At 39.8% G+C, this 18,639-nt stretch overlaps 1 protein-coding gene across 3 annotated transcripts in view; it reads right to left on the bottom strand.

The window, feature by feature from the left end:
- CERKL (CERK like autophagy regulator) overlaps nt 1-17,380 on the bottom strand; it is a 54,372-nt gene extending 36,992 nt beyond the window's left edge. For 2 of the 3 annotated variants that reach the window (XM_079311562.1, XM_079311563.1), the window contains exon 1: nt 13,480-13,741. In XM_079311562.1, coding sequence (XP_079167688.1) covers nt 13,480-13,699 — 220 coding nt within the window. In that variant the 5' untranslated portion in view covers nt 13,700-13,741. Of the gene's footprint in view, nt 1-13,479; nt 13,742-17,145 lie in introns of those variants that run through there. The other variant, XM_079311564.1, reaches the window with a different exon arrangement.
- Nucleotides 17,381-18,639: the final 1,259 nt, after the last annotated feature.

The raw sequence follows: 18,639 nt of genomic DNA, 5'->3' as shown, positions 1-18,639 counted from the left end.
GTAGCTGCAAATCTCTAATTCAGTGGCTGAAACACTAAGACTGTTCATTTAATATAAATAAGAGGAATTTCATGAGAAACTTCAGAGTAACAGAAGTATGACTGATTTCCTTCATTTCCCAAACCACTGCAAACACATGTATCAGATCAAATTACTGGTCTTAAACAGATCAACCATACGCCCATTTTAAAATGGAATTTATTTTGAGAGAGATTTCTGAAATAAACAAAAGACTGTTTTCTAGTAGCCTACATCATCAATAGAATGGGCTAGCAGAGCTGAAATATACTAAAGAATCCCCAAAGAGGAAACATGAGCCTAAATTTACATTTCCTGGAAAGCATCTCACACATACACAGTGTTTTGTAGCTACTAATTTATGTTACAATCACAGCAATTACTTCTGTCATTTCAGAAAATAAGGGGAAGTGGGGAAACAAATGGCCTCTTATGGCCACATGACATTGCTGAATTTGATTAAATACAAGTTAATAATTACTTTTACTGGGAGTCTTACTTGCACCAGACCTGCCTCAGCCTCAAATACAGATTTAGAAACCATCCCCACTGCTAACTATCGGTGTTTCATTAAGTTTCAAATATCTGAACTTTAGTCTCTTCTGGAAAAGGTTTTCAAGAAACATTTTCTTCAGGAAAAAAGAACAAGCACCCATTCCAAACACAAGCCAATTTCCTTCTGTAAACTGTTGATAATTCATGTTCCCTAGCAAGACATGCTTTTAGTTATCAAAACATAGCTATCAGCTGCTGGATGAGCTCATCCATGAACTTCTACATGTTTGCCTTTATCCTCATTGATCTCTGCTCAATTTTTTTTTCCCAGAGATTTATGAAGGAAACTCTGCCATCCTTTGTATCATTATATCTGCATCTCCTACACTAGCCCAAGGGCAAGAGATGGCAATAGCACCACCAGAATCCTCTGACAAGCATAAAACCCTTCCCTCACCCCAACGCTCAGTTGCCACTTAGGAACAGGAAGAATGAATGCCTGCAGGGATGAATGAATCCCATTTTGTTCATGCATACCACACTTGTAACAAACTTAAAAGCACCCAAACCCCCTCAGAATTTTGTTAGATGATCTTTCTAATATAGATTTTTTTCCCCTTTCTCCTTTTGGACACTGTTCATATTTCTCTAACTTTGTAAAATATTTTGTCATATTAAAAATATAATTTATATTATGTGATAGATGTACAATACAAAAATTACTTAGAATGCAACACCAAAGCTAAAGTATTCCTAGTCAATTGTGCAGTATACAAATTAGCACTTCATGTAAAGAGAAGGCTTGCAAAATGCGCCACCAGAAGTTTTCTGGTATCACAATTATTTTTTATTATATAAAATTGACTTCATTTGCAATGATGCATAATTCTGTGACTGAGAAAATTACATTCTCAGACTGTCATCAATTTTAAAATTTATTTTGTAACTTAACACTATGACAAAGCTCTCACAAAAGATTTGATACCAATATGATGTGACACAAGTGAACCAAACCTTAATTTCACTCACAGTGAGAAATCACAGGATTAAGTAACACTGTGCAGTCTTTTAGAAAAGTTTATTGCTTCCAGATGGATGCAAGTTTCCTTTCAGCGCCGATTGTATCTTCTGTACACAGGGTGCCAACGTTACTATAAATACAGTTGAAAGCAGTTATAAAGATAAATTATTAAAATATTGACATAAACAAGCTCGTACAATAGCTCCTCTCTGCCCAAGGTAAGGACAGCTACATCAGGGTGCTGTCTCACAAATGTTCAACACAAGCACACGCACGCCCTTTTAGAAACGACAGCCCGTTCACCAGCGCGCACAAATTTCCGAGGTGTCCATAAAATGATTTCTCGTTCCCACTGCGTGCTCTTTGCCCCATGTTGTGTAGTGCCATGTGTTTCCCTGCGTGGTGCACGCCACCAGCACGCCCACCTGTGCCCGTGGAGCTGCACTGGGCTCACTGTGCTGAGCAGCAGAGCTGATGCACGCGCGCTGCAGCACACCCAAATAAAACTGACAGCGACAAACAGCTTTGAGCTGGCCTGGATGCTGCTCCCTCTGCATCAGACACTTACCAAATCTATCAGTCTATAAAATGATTAGCACAAAAAAAAATAAATATTAGTCTATAAAAATTATATATAATGCTATTTTGAAAATCAAAATATACTCAAAATTATCGGGTGAAGCCCTTAATTTGAGTTGGTTTAATATTTAATGTTGTTATACCATTCAGAAATTACATTAATAAATGGTAATGAGTATTTAAAATATTGTTTGGAATTTTCATGAGATTCTCAAAAATCTGGAGATCTCCATTTTGAATTGTGGCATAGCCTAAAGCAGGATGAGTTAATGCATTTCAGAGAACATGCAGAATTCATAAAATGCTTTATGAATAAAATGTCAACATTGAGTACCATGAAATTCAAAATTAAGTATAAAGATAACTTTCCCTTTTATATCAAGTTACATTAGTATACTATGTCACGTACAGAAACCTACCTATTTTCTATCTGCTTTAAACCAGAGCCACTCTTCAAAAAAAAAAAACAAAAAACAAAACCTCCATAAAAACCCACCCCAAAATGCTCCACAATGTCTGCTTTGCATCTTGGCATGCACCAACAACTTCAAACAACCTCTCCAATGCACTTTAAGCAAGTGCTTTGGCATCTACCACCAACTCCTCTTATCTCCAGGATGGTAACTGCACGTACACATCACATTTACATACCCATTCCTAATCCAAGTACTAAAATCAAACAGAAAGATTACTGATTGACATATCAAAAAAAAAAAATTAAATAAACAAAAAGCTTCTGATCAGTTTTCACTGTTGAATAAATACATAAAATGACAAAGATGCACCCATAATGCACTCAAATTTTTACTCCCCAAATTTTCACATGCTAGCATTACACCAGGGATTACCACTATGAGGCTGAAGTAAGTATTTCACCTGCAGCTCCTATGGATTTTACTCACAGCATCACAATCCTGCATATGGTTGCAGACTCAGGGAGTAATTCCCATTCAGAGCACTCAACCTGCAACAGAGAGATGCATCTTCAAACTCTCCAGCATGCACCTTCACAGTGTGTCATTGTTACTATTCCATGCAAATTTTCCTCTACCACAGTATTAAATCTATTTTGCTCATTTTAAAATAAAAGCAACAAATATTAGTTTTTACACATATCCAACCACACATTAAAATCATACAATAATCTTTGACTTAGCCATAAAGTGAATTAGGGCAAGAAAACAATCACCACCTGTGTTCAAGAAATAATCAGTATTGATATCTTGGCACACATCTTTAAGCTGCTGACATAGCAAATGGAAATGGATGTTTTTTACTAAGGGTTATCTTCTGTGAACATCAGAGATCTTCTCAAATATATTTATGGAAAAATACCAACAGAGCATATTGAAGCTATGTTTTTTCCTTATTGGAGGCTGATCAAACTAAATCATTCACAATATACAAGTCTAACTGCCTTTGGAATTTAACTTCCTTTCTCCATTATTATAAAAATTATATATATATATATAAAATATATATAAAAAACCCCAACACTATAATAATTACAAGCATTCATATGAACAATATTTTCAAGGGAATTATGGCTAAGAAATTCAGGTTTCCTGTACAGTCTTCTGCTGCACTGTAATTCTTAACCAACATTTAATAAAATTAATCCCTTGGTATTTTATCAGGCTAAGAACATACTTTATTTAAAATGTACTGTTCCACCAATAAAAATAAGTACCTTGAAACAGAAGGCTAGGCAAACTGAAGTTCAAATTTTATCATCAAATCTTGCTTGGCACTACAGACACAGGTGGAATTGCAGGCTACTGATGTCTGTGCTTTTACTCAAAATATCATTTAAATATAATTTAACTGGTTTCTGGTATGTAAGACCAGCAATACCAGGACAGAGCAAACGTCCATCTGTCCCAGTATCTTATATCAAACCATAGCCATAAACAGATGCTACGAGAAGAGAAGGAATAAAGGAAGCATTTATTCTGTTTCCCACTAGTACTTTTCCATTCCCCACCTGTTTTCATTTGGGACACCCTGAACTGACTGGGGTTTCTACACATTTAACAGCACTCAAATGAGGTCTTCCATCTCCATCTGAATCCACAAAATCTTTCAGCATCAGCAATCCTTTGGCAGTAAGTTTTACAGTTCCCTTAGCTATTTATTTGGTTTTCAGCCTGGTTCTTCTCAGCCTTATTAGATGTACCATATTTCTTATGTTGTAAATCTGACACCTCCTTGGTCCAGACCCCATATCAAGTACCTTCCTTTCAGATCAAAAAGTGCCAGCCTAGTTATCAGAAGCCTTTATGTACCTTTAACCATTGTCACCCCTTGACCTTTCTCCAGTCCCACACCTCCTTTTGCTGAGAACACCAGAACTGCACACAGCATCCAAGATGTGGTTAAATAACTGCTGGTTTATAGAGCATACAAACATCTGCTTTAGTCTCTATTTATGTTCTAATTATCCTTAACATAATAATCCTAACAACTGTTTAGGTGACAGATGACATTTTCCACATGATAAACCTATAATCATACACATTAGGAATGGTATAGCTGCAGCTCCTGATCTTCACTCCAAGCTGATGGCATTACAGTAAGAGATTGACACATTTCACTATGTGCAATTATTCCCACTCACACTCACTGTCCCATTGCCTAGTCAAATCTGTAAAACTGCCACGGCTCTGAAGTTGTGCTGTAGGAAAGAACTTACTTTATTACTCTGCTCCCACAGAAAAATCTATATTGCTAAATGCTAATGAAAAAAGCAGTATCTGCTTTAAGCAAGACAAACATTCATATATATATAAATCATTTTAAGTTCAGTACTGAATTTCTGTGGGTATCTTCCCCAAAGAGTTTCCATAAAACAACTGAGACCTAGGGACAAAATTACAAAATCACCACCTGCTCGTTTCCATCATATTTTAAATAATTAACTACTCAACAAATGTAAATAAAAAAAATTATTTTTTAATATGTGCTACAGTTCAAAAAATAAACAAACATTGATCTTTTTTCTGTTAAGCATTGTTTTACAAACCAACTCCAGTTACTACTACCCTTGTTTAGTGAGTGTGTTGCAATCAAGTAACCAAGAAACAATATATTTGACATTAAATACTCAGAGTATTCCTTGTTCTTAAATAAAAACAATATAAAATTTAAAACGGACATCTCTATACAATCTTATCCCAATCATGGTAACATGTGTCAGCTGCAGAATTCACTGAATTAAATCACAAATCTGTTCAAAGTTTGATGTGATATGAATTATCACCATCTATAGCCATCTAACTCTTAGTGTATTATTCACTGGCACTATGATAATTTTGATCCCTAGCTAATCACCTCACTCCAAGTTAAATTACATAGATGTGACAGAGCAGGCCTTTGGGAAACCCAAAACCATCCAAGTGTGAAATCTTTCAGTACCTTTTTTGACAGAGCATTTTGACAAGTCTCCAAAAGGCCATGCAACAAACAGGAGAGCAGGGAGGACTTGGACAGCAGCAATCTCATTTTGAACCATCTTCAGAATAGTCAACAGATCAGCCAGGCAAAGATGTGCTATTTTCACACAGAAACCCAGCAAGTCATCTTGAATTCTTTTGTATTTACTGTTAGCAATTTATTTGCAAGAATTGTCACTCCTTAGAATTACAGATTTTTTTTTTCAAAAGCCATTTTTATATGTTATTTTTTAAGAGAGAATACTTACTCTATTTCTACTATGCTGGACTAAAACAACACCAAAAACTGCAACAACAAAATAATTTTTAAACTTCTGTCAAATGACAGGAGGGTGATATAACAATGAGCACTTAATTATCCAAACTCATATCAGTATGGGCAAAACAGGATTATATTTAGTTGTAAGGATTCATTGCTGTTACCCTTAACTTGATCATTCACGTGTCAAATTTTGTTTTTCCAAGACTGCCTGCACTGTGTAAAGATCTGTTTCCAGGATACCTATAATTGTGCAGTACAGAACATCTGTTGCTTTGCATTTTCAGAGCCTCACAAAGAATACTTTCCTATACTCACTTGAGTGTATGGACTGGCAGAACAGATATATTGTCACAGTTCAAATAAACTGACAACTACAGCAACTATTCAGTACTGAAAAGCATCCAGCTCACTACCATCTGACATTGCTCAAACAGGCAAAAGCCAGGAAATTCAGAGTTCAGCACTGAATTCTGTTAATGAACTGACCGTTTGTTTAAACTTGCAACACACAGGTGAGAAATAGCCACATGCTAGACTAGAAAACTACAAGTTAAACCAAGCCACTGGAAAAATTGTTGTCAGTGATCTAATATATTCCTATTATGACTAAGTGAGAAACTGGAGAAGGAGGAAGGTCCATCAGATTTTAAACATAAGTAAACTGTGCTTCATCAAATCCCTTACAGACAGGCTACCAGACATCAAGTCTCACACAAAAATTCAGACTTACCATTTCAATTTTTTTTATAACACCTAGTTTCACTGTTCAAATCTGCTCTTCAGCTAAAAGAGTAAGTGATCCTAAATTGCAAGACAAGAGTTCCAAAACTACTTCCCTAGTGGAATAGCTTGAGATGTACCATCCACACCTTTAGACCACAGACACTAGTATTTTTGAAACACCCTGAACAATTGGAAGGAAGACATTCTAGTAACTTATTTCAAGTTAGCAGTGTAAAAAGTTTAAAAAAAACAAAAAAAAAACCAAAAAACACAACCCAAAAATGTCTATGAAACAGGAATCAATTTAGAAAAGGATCCTGGTAAAACACAGTTCTATAGCAGCCACAGCACTAAATGACAAAAAGGTCAAATTTTGAAAGGAAACAGCAGATACCACCACAAAACTAGCAGATGTTCCTAAAGGATCATCTGTACAAAAACATAAGCATATGTGAGAGAAATCCAACACTATCACAAAATCAGTTGGTGTCTAACATAATAGCAGTTCCTTATGGCAATATGGTAATACATGTATCAGATACTCAACACATTATGGTTTTTTGTCTGCACATACTGTTACAACATAAGTCATAAAAACCAGGACCACTGATTTCCTCAAAAGGAAAACATTAGTTCCACAACCCACTAATGTTAAGGTACACAGACTACTCAGTTCTTCAGGTTATGTTCTCAGATTTTCAGCCACTTAAGCCTTTTCATAAATTGTCTTAGTAGGATAAAAATGTCTTTGGAGCACTGCATATGTTCAATAAAAACTTCCTTCTAAAGGCAGTGCATAATATAGTCAGACAAACCTAAAGGAAAAAGCAAACAAAAAGGGGTTTTTTCTATCCAATCTGTTTTTCTATCTTTTTCTATCCAATTTGTTTGGGTTTTACATAATTGCAACACTTATCTATTATTTACCTGCTGGTTCTGTAATATACATAGTTAACAAGACATTTACAAGGAGAGGAGAACTGTTTTTCTAAGTTTAGTTTTATTGATTCCAACAAGAGCAGATGACAGACTTCCCTGCTTTTATTTCAATTTTGCAACTGCAAAAAAAATCATGCATTTTCCAAATAACTATGCTTAAAAGTTTAGATAATTTGATACAACATTTGATGCAATAGAAAAAGACAAAGGTGCATAACAGAGGGGTAGAGGTTCAGGGATGATATGGCAGAATGACAAGAAAAAAAAAAGAATAGAACAATATCTAAGATCTGAAAGAGGGGATAAAAATATTAGTGTTTCTGAAGGGCCAAAACCCAGGGTAACTAAGAAACTGAGATAAGAGATTTGACTGAATAGTCTTTGATGATTAAAGAAGAACAATAACTTATACTGAGAAAGGGATTCTGTTGCAACACTACTGTGGATATGAAAATATCATTAGCACGGGCATCAAGGATTGGTTATCACATCAACTTCTTTTTTAGTGTATAGCTTTGGGTTCTCTCCATCATGTTATATAAGCAGGACCATCACCTGACTCTTGCACACCTTTGCACAAAAGGCACAGTCAAGAGTTGTCAACTACTCTGTGAACAGAAAATTATGGAACCTTGATAATGTTGTCTTTAAATAAATCACATTCTACTCCTCACCACCTTGCATCTCCTCTAACTCTCCAGTGACTCCCCCACCCTGTATAACACCCCCTCCTCACACCACAGCATCACCCTGCATGTCCCCCTGTCTGCCCAGCAACAGCTCCAGTGTCCCCTCTGTCCACTCACCCCTGCCACAGTCACAGGGCACTGCACCACAACCCCTCCACTCCCATCATATTCCAGCTCACCCCCCACAGTGCTCCTGACTGCCCCCGGATTCCCACCTACCTTCCTTCAATCTGCCTGCTCAGTGGAAAACCAGCAGCAGCTACGCCTGGCTGGTTCCTGGTGTGCCAGCTGCCCAGTGCTGCACAACGTGCCAAGCACCCAGCCAGGCACCATCCTCGCTCCCCAGGCAGGAAGGGGAGAGGAATAAAGCAAAACACAGCCTTATCTGTGACAACAGGACATGGCAAACACCTAATTATGACACAGTGCTACAGGGGAAACAAAGAAAAACCAACCACAAAAGCAAAACCCATCACCTGCATCCAAGTCTCAATCTTGCTAAGTTTGCCTACAAGAATTTTAAGATAACACAAACCACAAATTCATCAACAGAAAGTTTTGCATTAAAGAGGCCACAAAGAAGGGTTACTCTCTATGAAAGCTAAATAAATCCTCTCATTTCAAATTCCCATAGCATCAGAAACCAACTCACTAACACAGGCAGCACTTAATGTGTATGCAAACTCAAAAACACAAATGTAATTTTCAAGAACTAGCAGAGAAACATTTTCCTGGAATAAAGATTTAAATATCTGATCTCGCTCTTTGAAGGTAGAAAATTAAAGTGCATATAAAAGGCCCTATTAGATATCCAGAGGATATTAGTCCCTTTCAAAGTCAGCAAACAGGTGCATAAAAGGGTGAAATACAAGAAAGAACAGAAAGAATGAAACAATGTAAGTTGTGCCACAAACACATGAACTGATCTTCTGAAAAAGGAAAAAAAACCCACATGGACAGTCAAGATACTATGTTCAAAAGTCCCCTGAAAAAAAGAACAAATTTCAAGACTCCTTTAATTAGTGTATCCTATTTCTATAAACATTTTTCAATTTCCACAATTAATTGTAGATTAGTAAATTATTTTGTAGCTTCATGCAGCATTTTTCTAAAAGACATTAATTTTACAGACTTCCTGAAAAAAGATTTGAGTGTCTTACAAGTTCAGACACCATAGGATTGTTTAAAACTACGTGCTTTCTTCCTTCAATTTACCTCCCAAAGCCATATATTAATGTGGTACATGAACATCTCACTTTCAGTTACACTTCATATTTTCTATGTTGCTTCCTTAAAAACAGTTTTTCTGTTTGAACAACAGATAAGCCACTTAGAGAAAATATGTTCTCTACATGTCAGAAGTAGAATCAAAAGCCTTGAATTTGGTCCTCTTGGAACTTCAGTAATTCCCATTTTGTAACAGCCAGTTTCCATTTCCATTATTCCTGACTGACCGATAGACTGACAGATGTCTTACTTTAGAGATCCCAAACAGACTATTGGTATCCATTTCAGCCACATCTGTTCCTAAATAGCCTTGGCAACAGGCCACTATGCACTTGGAATTAATTTTAAGTCCTTTATTGCTGACTCTTTCACTGTTGAAATACACCAGCGATTCTTTTTTCTTATTGCTGTATTTACATAGAATATCAATAAATGTATATTTTAGATTAATATCAATGAGCTATAGCATACTATAGATAAGAATAGTATACTTAAACAATATATTGCTTAGTTTTAATTCATTATAATTTGTTTTTCTCATTATGAAATATACATTCAATAGTACATTAACCTCTGGATTGCTCCAAGATCTTATTTTCTTGTTAATTAATTAATTTATAAATTATGTTTAATTACCTATACGTTAAAAGTAAGTTTTTTCAAATTATTGCTATTATTATCCAAATAGTCACCCCAGCCTGCAAGCTATCAGTCAAAGAATACTTCATATACCCCTCAGTTTAGTACATATGCAAAAAATTACACATATGAAGTTTTTCATAATGATCAAAATTCTTCAGACTTCACATACTGGTAAAGCACTGGACAAGTGCCAATCTAGTTACCCTTCCTACCTGACAGAAATCTGTTGAAAAACTGCAGTTATTGTTAATTGGGAAACTCTGTGGCAAACTTAAAAACTGCTGGAGGCTTTAAAATTTATCAGAATTAAAGTCTTTATTTAACAACAAAATATTCATATGCAGAAAGAGGATACAAATGATCTTCTGGTAACTTAAAAAAATCACATATAATATTCAAATCTGTACTTAAGCTTTCTCTGCTATAGTTTTGAAGCAGCATTTAAAACGGGAACCTCCACAATTCAGGGCTGGGTTATTAATAAAGAAGTCTTGCCTTTTCCTTAATTTCCATGATTATATTTATAGCACAGGAATGCCACAGAAAGAAGCTAGAGAAAATAACTATCAACTACTGAGTGTGAGCTCTGCTTCTCACTAGGGCAGCCAGTGCAGTGTTTAAAGCAAGGAACCAGCTATGGGTCAGAGGGTTCTACCTCCAGAGAGGAGAAAGGACTCAGCTGAGCTGCACACCCGGGCTGGAGCTGCAGCCTTTCCCAGGGGCAGCTGAGCCATGCCTCACACTTGTCCACATTCCCACCTGACACATTCACTGCCAGGCTCCACACCCAGACACCTGCCCAAGACTTGCTTCTGCCATAAGCTTTGTTATAATGAATAACACACAAAATTCATAATGGGTCGTGCTTATTTGAGAGGAAGGAACTTTAATGTAGAGTGAATAATGAAGGAAGTCATCAAAAATCATCATCAGCAAGCCAAAAATTTCTTGGAGATGGAAGCTGCAGAAATCCTGGACAGAGTAAAGAAGGAAGTCCTCCTGATAACCAGGCTGCCTAGAACCCCACAGGAGCAGCACAATGGGGCAGAACTACACAAACATCACTGTGACACCACTGGGTGTCCCCTGCTTGGGAACTTTGAGCTCTGGTAGAATCGGGAGGAGCCAAGCCTGCACAAACTACCACGTGTAAGAACAACTGGAGCCACAGAGCTGCAGATGACAAACCACAACTTCAGCAAGATAGGAATTCATCTGGAGAACTATGGGGGGTGGGAGGTTAGGAAAAAGGGAAGAAAGCAACCACCTTATAGTTCTCTGATTTTGACAGAATGTAGCAAGTGCCATAGAAGAAAGACCTTTCCCTAAAAGAAGAATTGCTACATACAAATCTAAGCAAGAGACATTCAGCAGCATTTGCAAAGCACGAAGACCTGGCTTGACCTCTCAGAGCCCAAGGCAAACTACATTGGCTGGAGAGAGCGTGCATGAGCCAAATCCCAGTGGAGAGACGTGTCCAGAGAGCCCTTACCCATGTCTGAACACTCCACTGCTGTAATTATCCATGAATGAGACCCCACCACAGATGGCTCCTCCCAGCACCAGTACACACACTGCAGGGTAAATGCTACTGGGAGCCAAGAATGAGGGAGAGAAAAAACCTTCAAGCTCCAAAATTTGCGTTTGACTGCTGCAACTGCAGCTTCTCAAAAGTTAAATCATTCATCAGCTCAATGCCACATAGTATAAAACCAAATTGTCAGAGAAAGAAGTTTTAGCATATATATAATACATGTGCAGTAAAAGCCCAAATCCTGATAAAATTGGCAGCAGCTTATCAGTGCTGCTTTCCATAGGACTCCTGAAGTCCTGCCATCTGCTATAGGTCTGACTTTAGGCACTGCATACTTCACCACCTTTCAGGAGCTGTGAAAAGTTTCTGATGTCTGTATGAAAGTAGCAGCTGAGGGGGATTCATTTTTCCTAGGAAAACAAACCAAACCAGCCAAACAAAACAAAAAAAAGCTAAAAACACACTAATCTCAAAACACAGAATATACTTCCCATCTCTGGAAGCATGGAGCAATATACACCAAAAATGTATTCTTCTTGTCTGCACCTTAATATCCCTCACTGATGACAATTACAAGACAATTACAAGACAATTACAAGACAATTGCGGACGCTAGTTCCTGATACATGGCAATTCAGCCTATATTAGAGGAGGCAGAACAAAAAGTGACACTCTTATTAGAGCTCTACACACAGAACTAAATAATTAATAAATCACATTACAGACCTCATATACAGAGACCTGTAGCTAGTCCCAAATGGGAAGGAAGAGAACCTTCAGCAGTAACAGCATTACTTAAGGTGCCCAGAGTGACTCCCCAAGAGGAAGGACTGTGCACCCCCACCGGGGACAGGGGCGAGCAGAACTCAGCCCTCCTGCTGAAATGCAGGTATATAAGCTTGAGTATTAAGCATTTAAATATTAACAGGGTTATACTATGCAGAGGAGAGGAGTCAACAGCAGGGCATGACTGTGTACTTGGTCAGTTTCAGTAGCTCCGGTATCCGGACATGGTTACATTGAATGAACAGTATTGACTCCATCCGCGAGCATCTGACTACTTTTTTGCTTCTCTAAATGCCGACTTCAGGCTATGAGATCTTACCTATAGGAACTTTTAAGTTCTGCCCAATACACTGCTAAAATAAACGTGGTATTCTAAGCCTGGACAAGCTAACCCTGCCATCCCGGAAGGCAAACACGCTGCCTGGAAACTGCATTCCTGAATACAACTTTGATTTCTCTTTCATTTAAGCACTGGGAGGTCACTGCAATAAACAAGCACCTTTAGGAGTGTGCACGCGGTCTTAAAGCTACATATATGTTTACACAGTTTCTAGGAGAAAAACATGTATTTGGATACGTTCAAGCAGCATTCCTTTGCTTCTTAAACTTTTGAGTATAATTTGTCTCACTTGATCAAATCCTTTACCCACTCTTTCTCAGCGTGTTGCCGTGTGAACACCACAGAGCAACGACAGGCAAGAGAAGCCTCAGCACAAAACTCAGGCACATCCCACAAAATCATACTCTCCTCTCTGTGCTCCAGTTTATGCACCTGCCAAAGAGCATAAGCCGGGAAAAGTTGATGCCGCAGAAACAAAACCAAATCCTCTTACTGCTCTGCCTGGGGCTAAGAGGCCATAAAAACACCCTCTCTACCTTCTGTCCCTTTCGCATGACCCACCGAGAAGACAAGACTCTTGCCAGAGAGAGTTGGTTCGGGTACAAGAGGCTCAAAGCGCTATGAACAATTTCTTTTCAGCCAGCGAAGCAGCTGGCAGGGAGCAGAGGTGCCCGAGAGCCCGGCCTTCCAGCGCTTTCCCAGTCCCGGAGCGGGGCCGCCCTGCCGCAGAGCCCCGGCCCGGGGACACCCGGCCCGCCCTGCCCCGTCCCACCTGTGGGGCTCTCGGGCAGGATGGGGCTCCAGCGGAGCCGCCGGCCGCTCAGAACCACGTCGCAGCTCCTCTTGTCGATCTCGAAGATGCCCCTGAGGAGCGGCTCGTCCCGGGCCGGCGGGGCCGCGGCCAGCGGGGCCACCCTCCGCCGCCGCTCCTGGGGCGCGGCCCGGGCGCGGCCCTGCGGGCGGGGGAGCGGAGCAGCGGCGGTGCCCGGCATGGCCACGGCACCCGCTGCGCCGGGATCCGCCGGGATCCACCGGGCTCCTCCGGGCTCCGGCCCCGCCGCACCGCCCGGGCCCGCAGCGCCCGCCCCGCCCCGCAGGCGGGGCCGCACCGCCCCGGGCCGGCGGGAGGGAGCCCGGCCCGGCGGGGCCGCAGCCGCCTCCTCGGCCGGCACCGGGGCATGGAGGGGCCGAGAGACAGACAGACAGACAGACAGACAGGCTCGGCCGGCACCGGGGCACGGAGGGGCTCGGCCGGAGGGGCCGCGCGTCCCTCCCGGTGCCGGGAGCCGGAGCCGAGCCAGGTGCACTCGGGCATCTCAGCGCTCTGCTCTCCTCAGTTACTTCCCCAAGGAAGGAATGCTCCCACTAAAGAAATTAATTTTCCTTGTCAGAGTCCCACGTCTTCTACTTTTCTGTTATCATTAACAATACTGCTGTTACTTAGCTTTAGAAAACTTTGACGTGAAGTTCTAATAGCCCTTCCTCACAAGCTGTGGCTCTGACATAACCGCAATGTAAATACCACGTTGGCACTCCTGCTGCAGAAGAGATTATTGCCATAACCCCGCAGGAGGTATCACCCCGTTAACCCTGCATTCCTGAGAGCAGAACTGTGACTCGGTGTCTGATACTGACTCCTGCAAGAGCAGATCTGCTGCCAAGCGGTCCAATGCAGAAAGAATACCCAGAAAGGTTCCCTCATCCTCAAAGCCTGAATGCAGGAAGGAAGACAACTTTAGTCTTGCTCTGTAAATGATAGACTTTACTGCTGGAGGTGTGACAGCTTTACTCAGAGGTGCTGTAAGATTCACTGATGACAATCACGTTAGAGTGCAGGGCCAACTCTCATTCATAAGGTGCTTGTGAGCCAATAAGGGCTAAATTTGTACACTTATAAAGTTTTATCACGTCGTGGTGGCGTACTAGGACGTGCAAAGGTTCTTCTTAAACAAGAAGTTTAGTAACTTTATCTTTAATGTTTGTAACAAGACAAGTGTAAATATCCTTCTGAGAAATAAAGCAATAAATTGAAAGTGTTGCCTTTTGCTGATGGATGCAAGACACAGTTTAAGCCATGTGTTAGAGTATCCAAGGCTCTTCCTGTGATATTTAGCACTTTAGTAGAAGAGAAATGTTGTTACGGATAAGAAAATCTGATTGCAGTCAAACCAGCCAAGAGCTCATGAGATGATGCATGTTCTCAAGACATGTTGCCTTCATAATTCCATGAAAAACAGTACCAAGCTACTAATCATGTAGCTGAAAAACAGGTTTAAGACAAGTTCTAAAAGTCACCACTGTACAACTTTTTGATTCTTATTTCCCTCTATTACTTTGTTATGTTTAAAGTATATTCCAAATATTTGTTAAATATGCAACCTGTTTTTGATTTGCATCAAACCATTAATACAGCTTTTATTGAAATGCAGTCCTCTCCAATTTGCCTTTCTGAATCACAGCATGACCACACAAGGCTTAAATCTTTTAGTAATTGTCTCAATTTTTGTTTTGTCCCTTAGATTTTTGCTGGGATATAAATATCTCAACTGCAAAGTAATCAGACAGAATAAGATATAAATAATTGAAATTATGTGTGGGGTCCAAAGTTTTGTGCAAAAAAAGTGGGCGATGAGGCAGAAATAACAGTGAGCCAAACAAGCTTGCCTTAACATTTATCATTCTGATACAGCAGTAGATGATCCAATTCAACTTGTGCCTGTTATTTGGTGTCAGTGATCTTTAATGTGCCTTCAAAAGGAAAGCTAAATCATTAACTGGAAGATAAAGCATAATGTGAAGCTAGATACAGTCAAATCTCTTTTGAGGCTGTATGCCCTGTATAATCCATTGCAGTCATTTGTATTTGTTTCTAGGACAATTTATTAGCCTATACCACCTAGTATATATTATATATTATCACAAGATAATTTCTCCTAAATTAGAGGAGAGGGTAAACTGATAACTGGCTTAGAACCCTAAAATAATAGTCTTTTCAGTACCACCAGTGGAAAACTACTTCAGTTCCTAAGAGATTTGTGATATCCTTCAAGTGATGTAATTAAAATTTCTAACACCTTCTTATAGGCATTACTTGAAAAGTCTATTAAATCAGTAGCAGTTTAGGCACAAAATGTATTAGGTAAAAACATAAAATAGTAAGAGAACTGTATATAGTAACAAAACCCATACAAGTCTGTTCAGTATGTTTTGCTACTGTTCACAAATCCTCAATCCCCACAATTCTTTGTACATCTGAGACAGACACGATTTTCCTGGGGGGAAAGTTCTAAACTAGTCTATTCTAACAGACCTTTTTTTTTTTTTTAGTTTCCACAAATTTCAGATTTGCACACTGAATTTGGAAATGTGTGGAATGGCATTGCATAGTCCAGCAATATAATTTTATCAGACTTTATTTAGACTTGATTAGATTAGATAAATCACAATTAATCTAGACTATGTCTGGAACACTCACACATAAAACTTCCTTGAGCTGTCTTGTAAGGAATGGTTGTGTGTCAATGATCTAATGTAGTTTCTTCTGTACTGTTCTCATATCAGATAAAGAAAAAGAAGATGCAAGACAATCAGTAGAAATTGCATAGTAGGCACTCAGGTAGCATGGAGCACTGAGCCTACATGCAACAGTCTTGATTTATTCAACATCTTTGATCATAGCCAGTTTTGGAAATGGAGCATTTCAGTACCTGTGGCAACAGAATAATCAAGAGACTTCTAGAAGTACAGTGTGCTGCACCAGGAAATGGGATGAGGCAGGACACATTGCAGGTCAGCCAAAGCAGGTAAACTGTGTTTTACTTTCCTGTTCTGTCACATGTATTTTGATTCCAGCACCTGAAAGGAGCTTGCAAGAAAGATGGAGAGAGACTTTTTAAGACAGCATGTTACAACAGACAAGGGGAATGGTTTCCAGCTGTGAGTAGGTTCAGCTTAGGTATTAGGAAAAAGTTCTTTGCTGTGAGGGTAGTGAGGCACTTGAACAGGCTGCTCAGACAAGTTGTGGATGGCCCATCCCTGGAAGTGTTTAAGGCCAGATTGGATGGAGCTCTGAGAAACCTGGTCTAGTGAAAGGTGACCATGTGCATATCAGGGGTATTGGTACAAGATAGTCCTTAAGGTATTTCCAACCTAATCCATCTTATGATTCAATACCAATAGGTACAAGAAAATAGAGATGTCCTGTTCACCCCTTAATAAAGGTTAATTTGAGTAACATTTTTTATAATAAACACTCAAATTAAGTTTTGAAACTTTCCAGATGGTGGAGTTGCCTTAGAAATGGTCTTCACATTTTTATTTGGTTGGGTTTTTTGAGACAAATATCTCAAGTAAAGTCAAGGGAAAAAAAAAATAGGAACAGAGAGCTGAGAAAGATGACAGGGCTAGCAAAGCAGGAACCTTTCTGGCCAGGACCCACCTGGAAGTACCTGAGCAAGGAAGTCTGGAAGGATGCTAGAATCCATCAAAAACCCAAATTATCAGCCAATGATATATAATGATGAGGCAGGTCTGGATCAGCAGGGTTCAGAGTCAGATCAGGACTGTGGCTGAGCTGCAGAGCAGCATCAATCAGCATCTGTAATTGAAGGAGTTGTAGTCCCAGACTGAACTTGAATAGAGCTCCAGGCTCATGTGTAGGGTCAGTGAGGGGGTTGCAGGTGGGGATGCTCAAGGTTTTTAAGGCTCAGTAATGGCCTCGTGGGCCTTGCAGCCAGAAGCACAGGAGGAGGAATTCTGAGGAACAGTAGGAACAGGCTGCTTCATAAAGGAAGTGGGGCTTAGAGTGATTACAAGTCAGGCAGGATCCCATAAACCTGACCAAGGTAAACAGAGCTAGCTAGCTAAGTTCAACAAGAGCCCAGATAGCCAGACAAACCCCTCTTATAAAGGTAAGTCCACCACCAAGCTGAAAAGCAGAGCCATTGGGTCAGGTCAGGTGACAGTAGCCAGTGTCAGTGCTAGCCCAGCAGCCACCAGGAAAAATTGTGTTATCAGGGCAGGTCCAAAGTCAGGCAAAAATATCAAGTTTGTGGGTCAGAACCTGGATATGGCACACACTTGGCTGCAATAAGACAAAGGGAGACACCACACATAAGAGCCTCTTCTAAATCATAGGTCTTGCATGAGAGAAGAGACATGTCCCTTGTGGTTTCTTAGAGTTTCTTCTCAGCAGTCTTGACTCAGGGGAGGTTGTGCCCCAGGTCAGGGTGCAGGTCTTGAGCACAACCAGATGGCCTAGGAGGGGGAAGCATCCTCTGGACCAAGAGAAGAGGTAGTAGGAAACAAAGAGAGGAGCTAAGCTCTCCTTAACCAACAGTATTTCTTTCTGGAAATCACCCTTGCTCTCTAGATGCTAAGAAGTAGTGAGAGCTTCAGAACTTTTCTAGAAGAACCATGTGAAGTGAAGAAAGAGGTAGGATAACCTGTGAGAGAAATAGTGAGTGAGAGAAGTACAGCTAGTGTTAACTGAAGGACAGCAAGCAGGTAAAGCTTGCTATTAGAAAATATGTCCTCCTACCTCAAGAAAAATGTCTGTAAACATGCAAGGAGGTAAGTAGGCCAGTTTTGGATTAATAAAAAAATGTGATGTTCAAGTTAAGGAACAGGAATTTAGACAAGAAGAGAAGAGGGGACACTCTGGGGAAAACACCTGATCCCCATTCCAGAGCTTTTGACTGAACATTTCTGGTAGCTGACTTGTTTTCTGTAGCTAATGGAGATTTCCTTCTGGAGAAACATGAATTTTGAAGTTGGCAGCATACTCTTGGCTTGTATGTTTTTCTGGCTACAGTGTGTGTTTATGCAATGAGGGTTTAGTATATAGCCAGTTATACTTCAGCTGTTCATTCACAGATATTAGCCCTCCTAAGTATACTCCCTTCTTACATTTCTACTTTAGAAAACAATCTTT

Source organism: Erithacus rubecula (genome assembly GCF_903797595.1).
Source record: "Erithacus rubecula genome assembly, chromosome: 8".
NCBI lineage: Eukaryota > Metazoa > Chordata > Aves > Passeriformes > Muscicapidae > Erithacus > Erithacus rubecula.
This window is presented reverse-complemented; position numbering and strand designations above follow the sequence as displayed.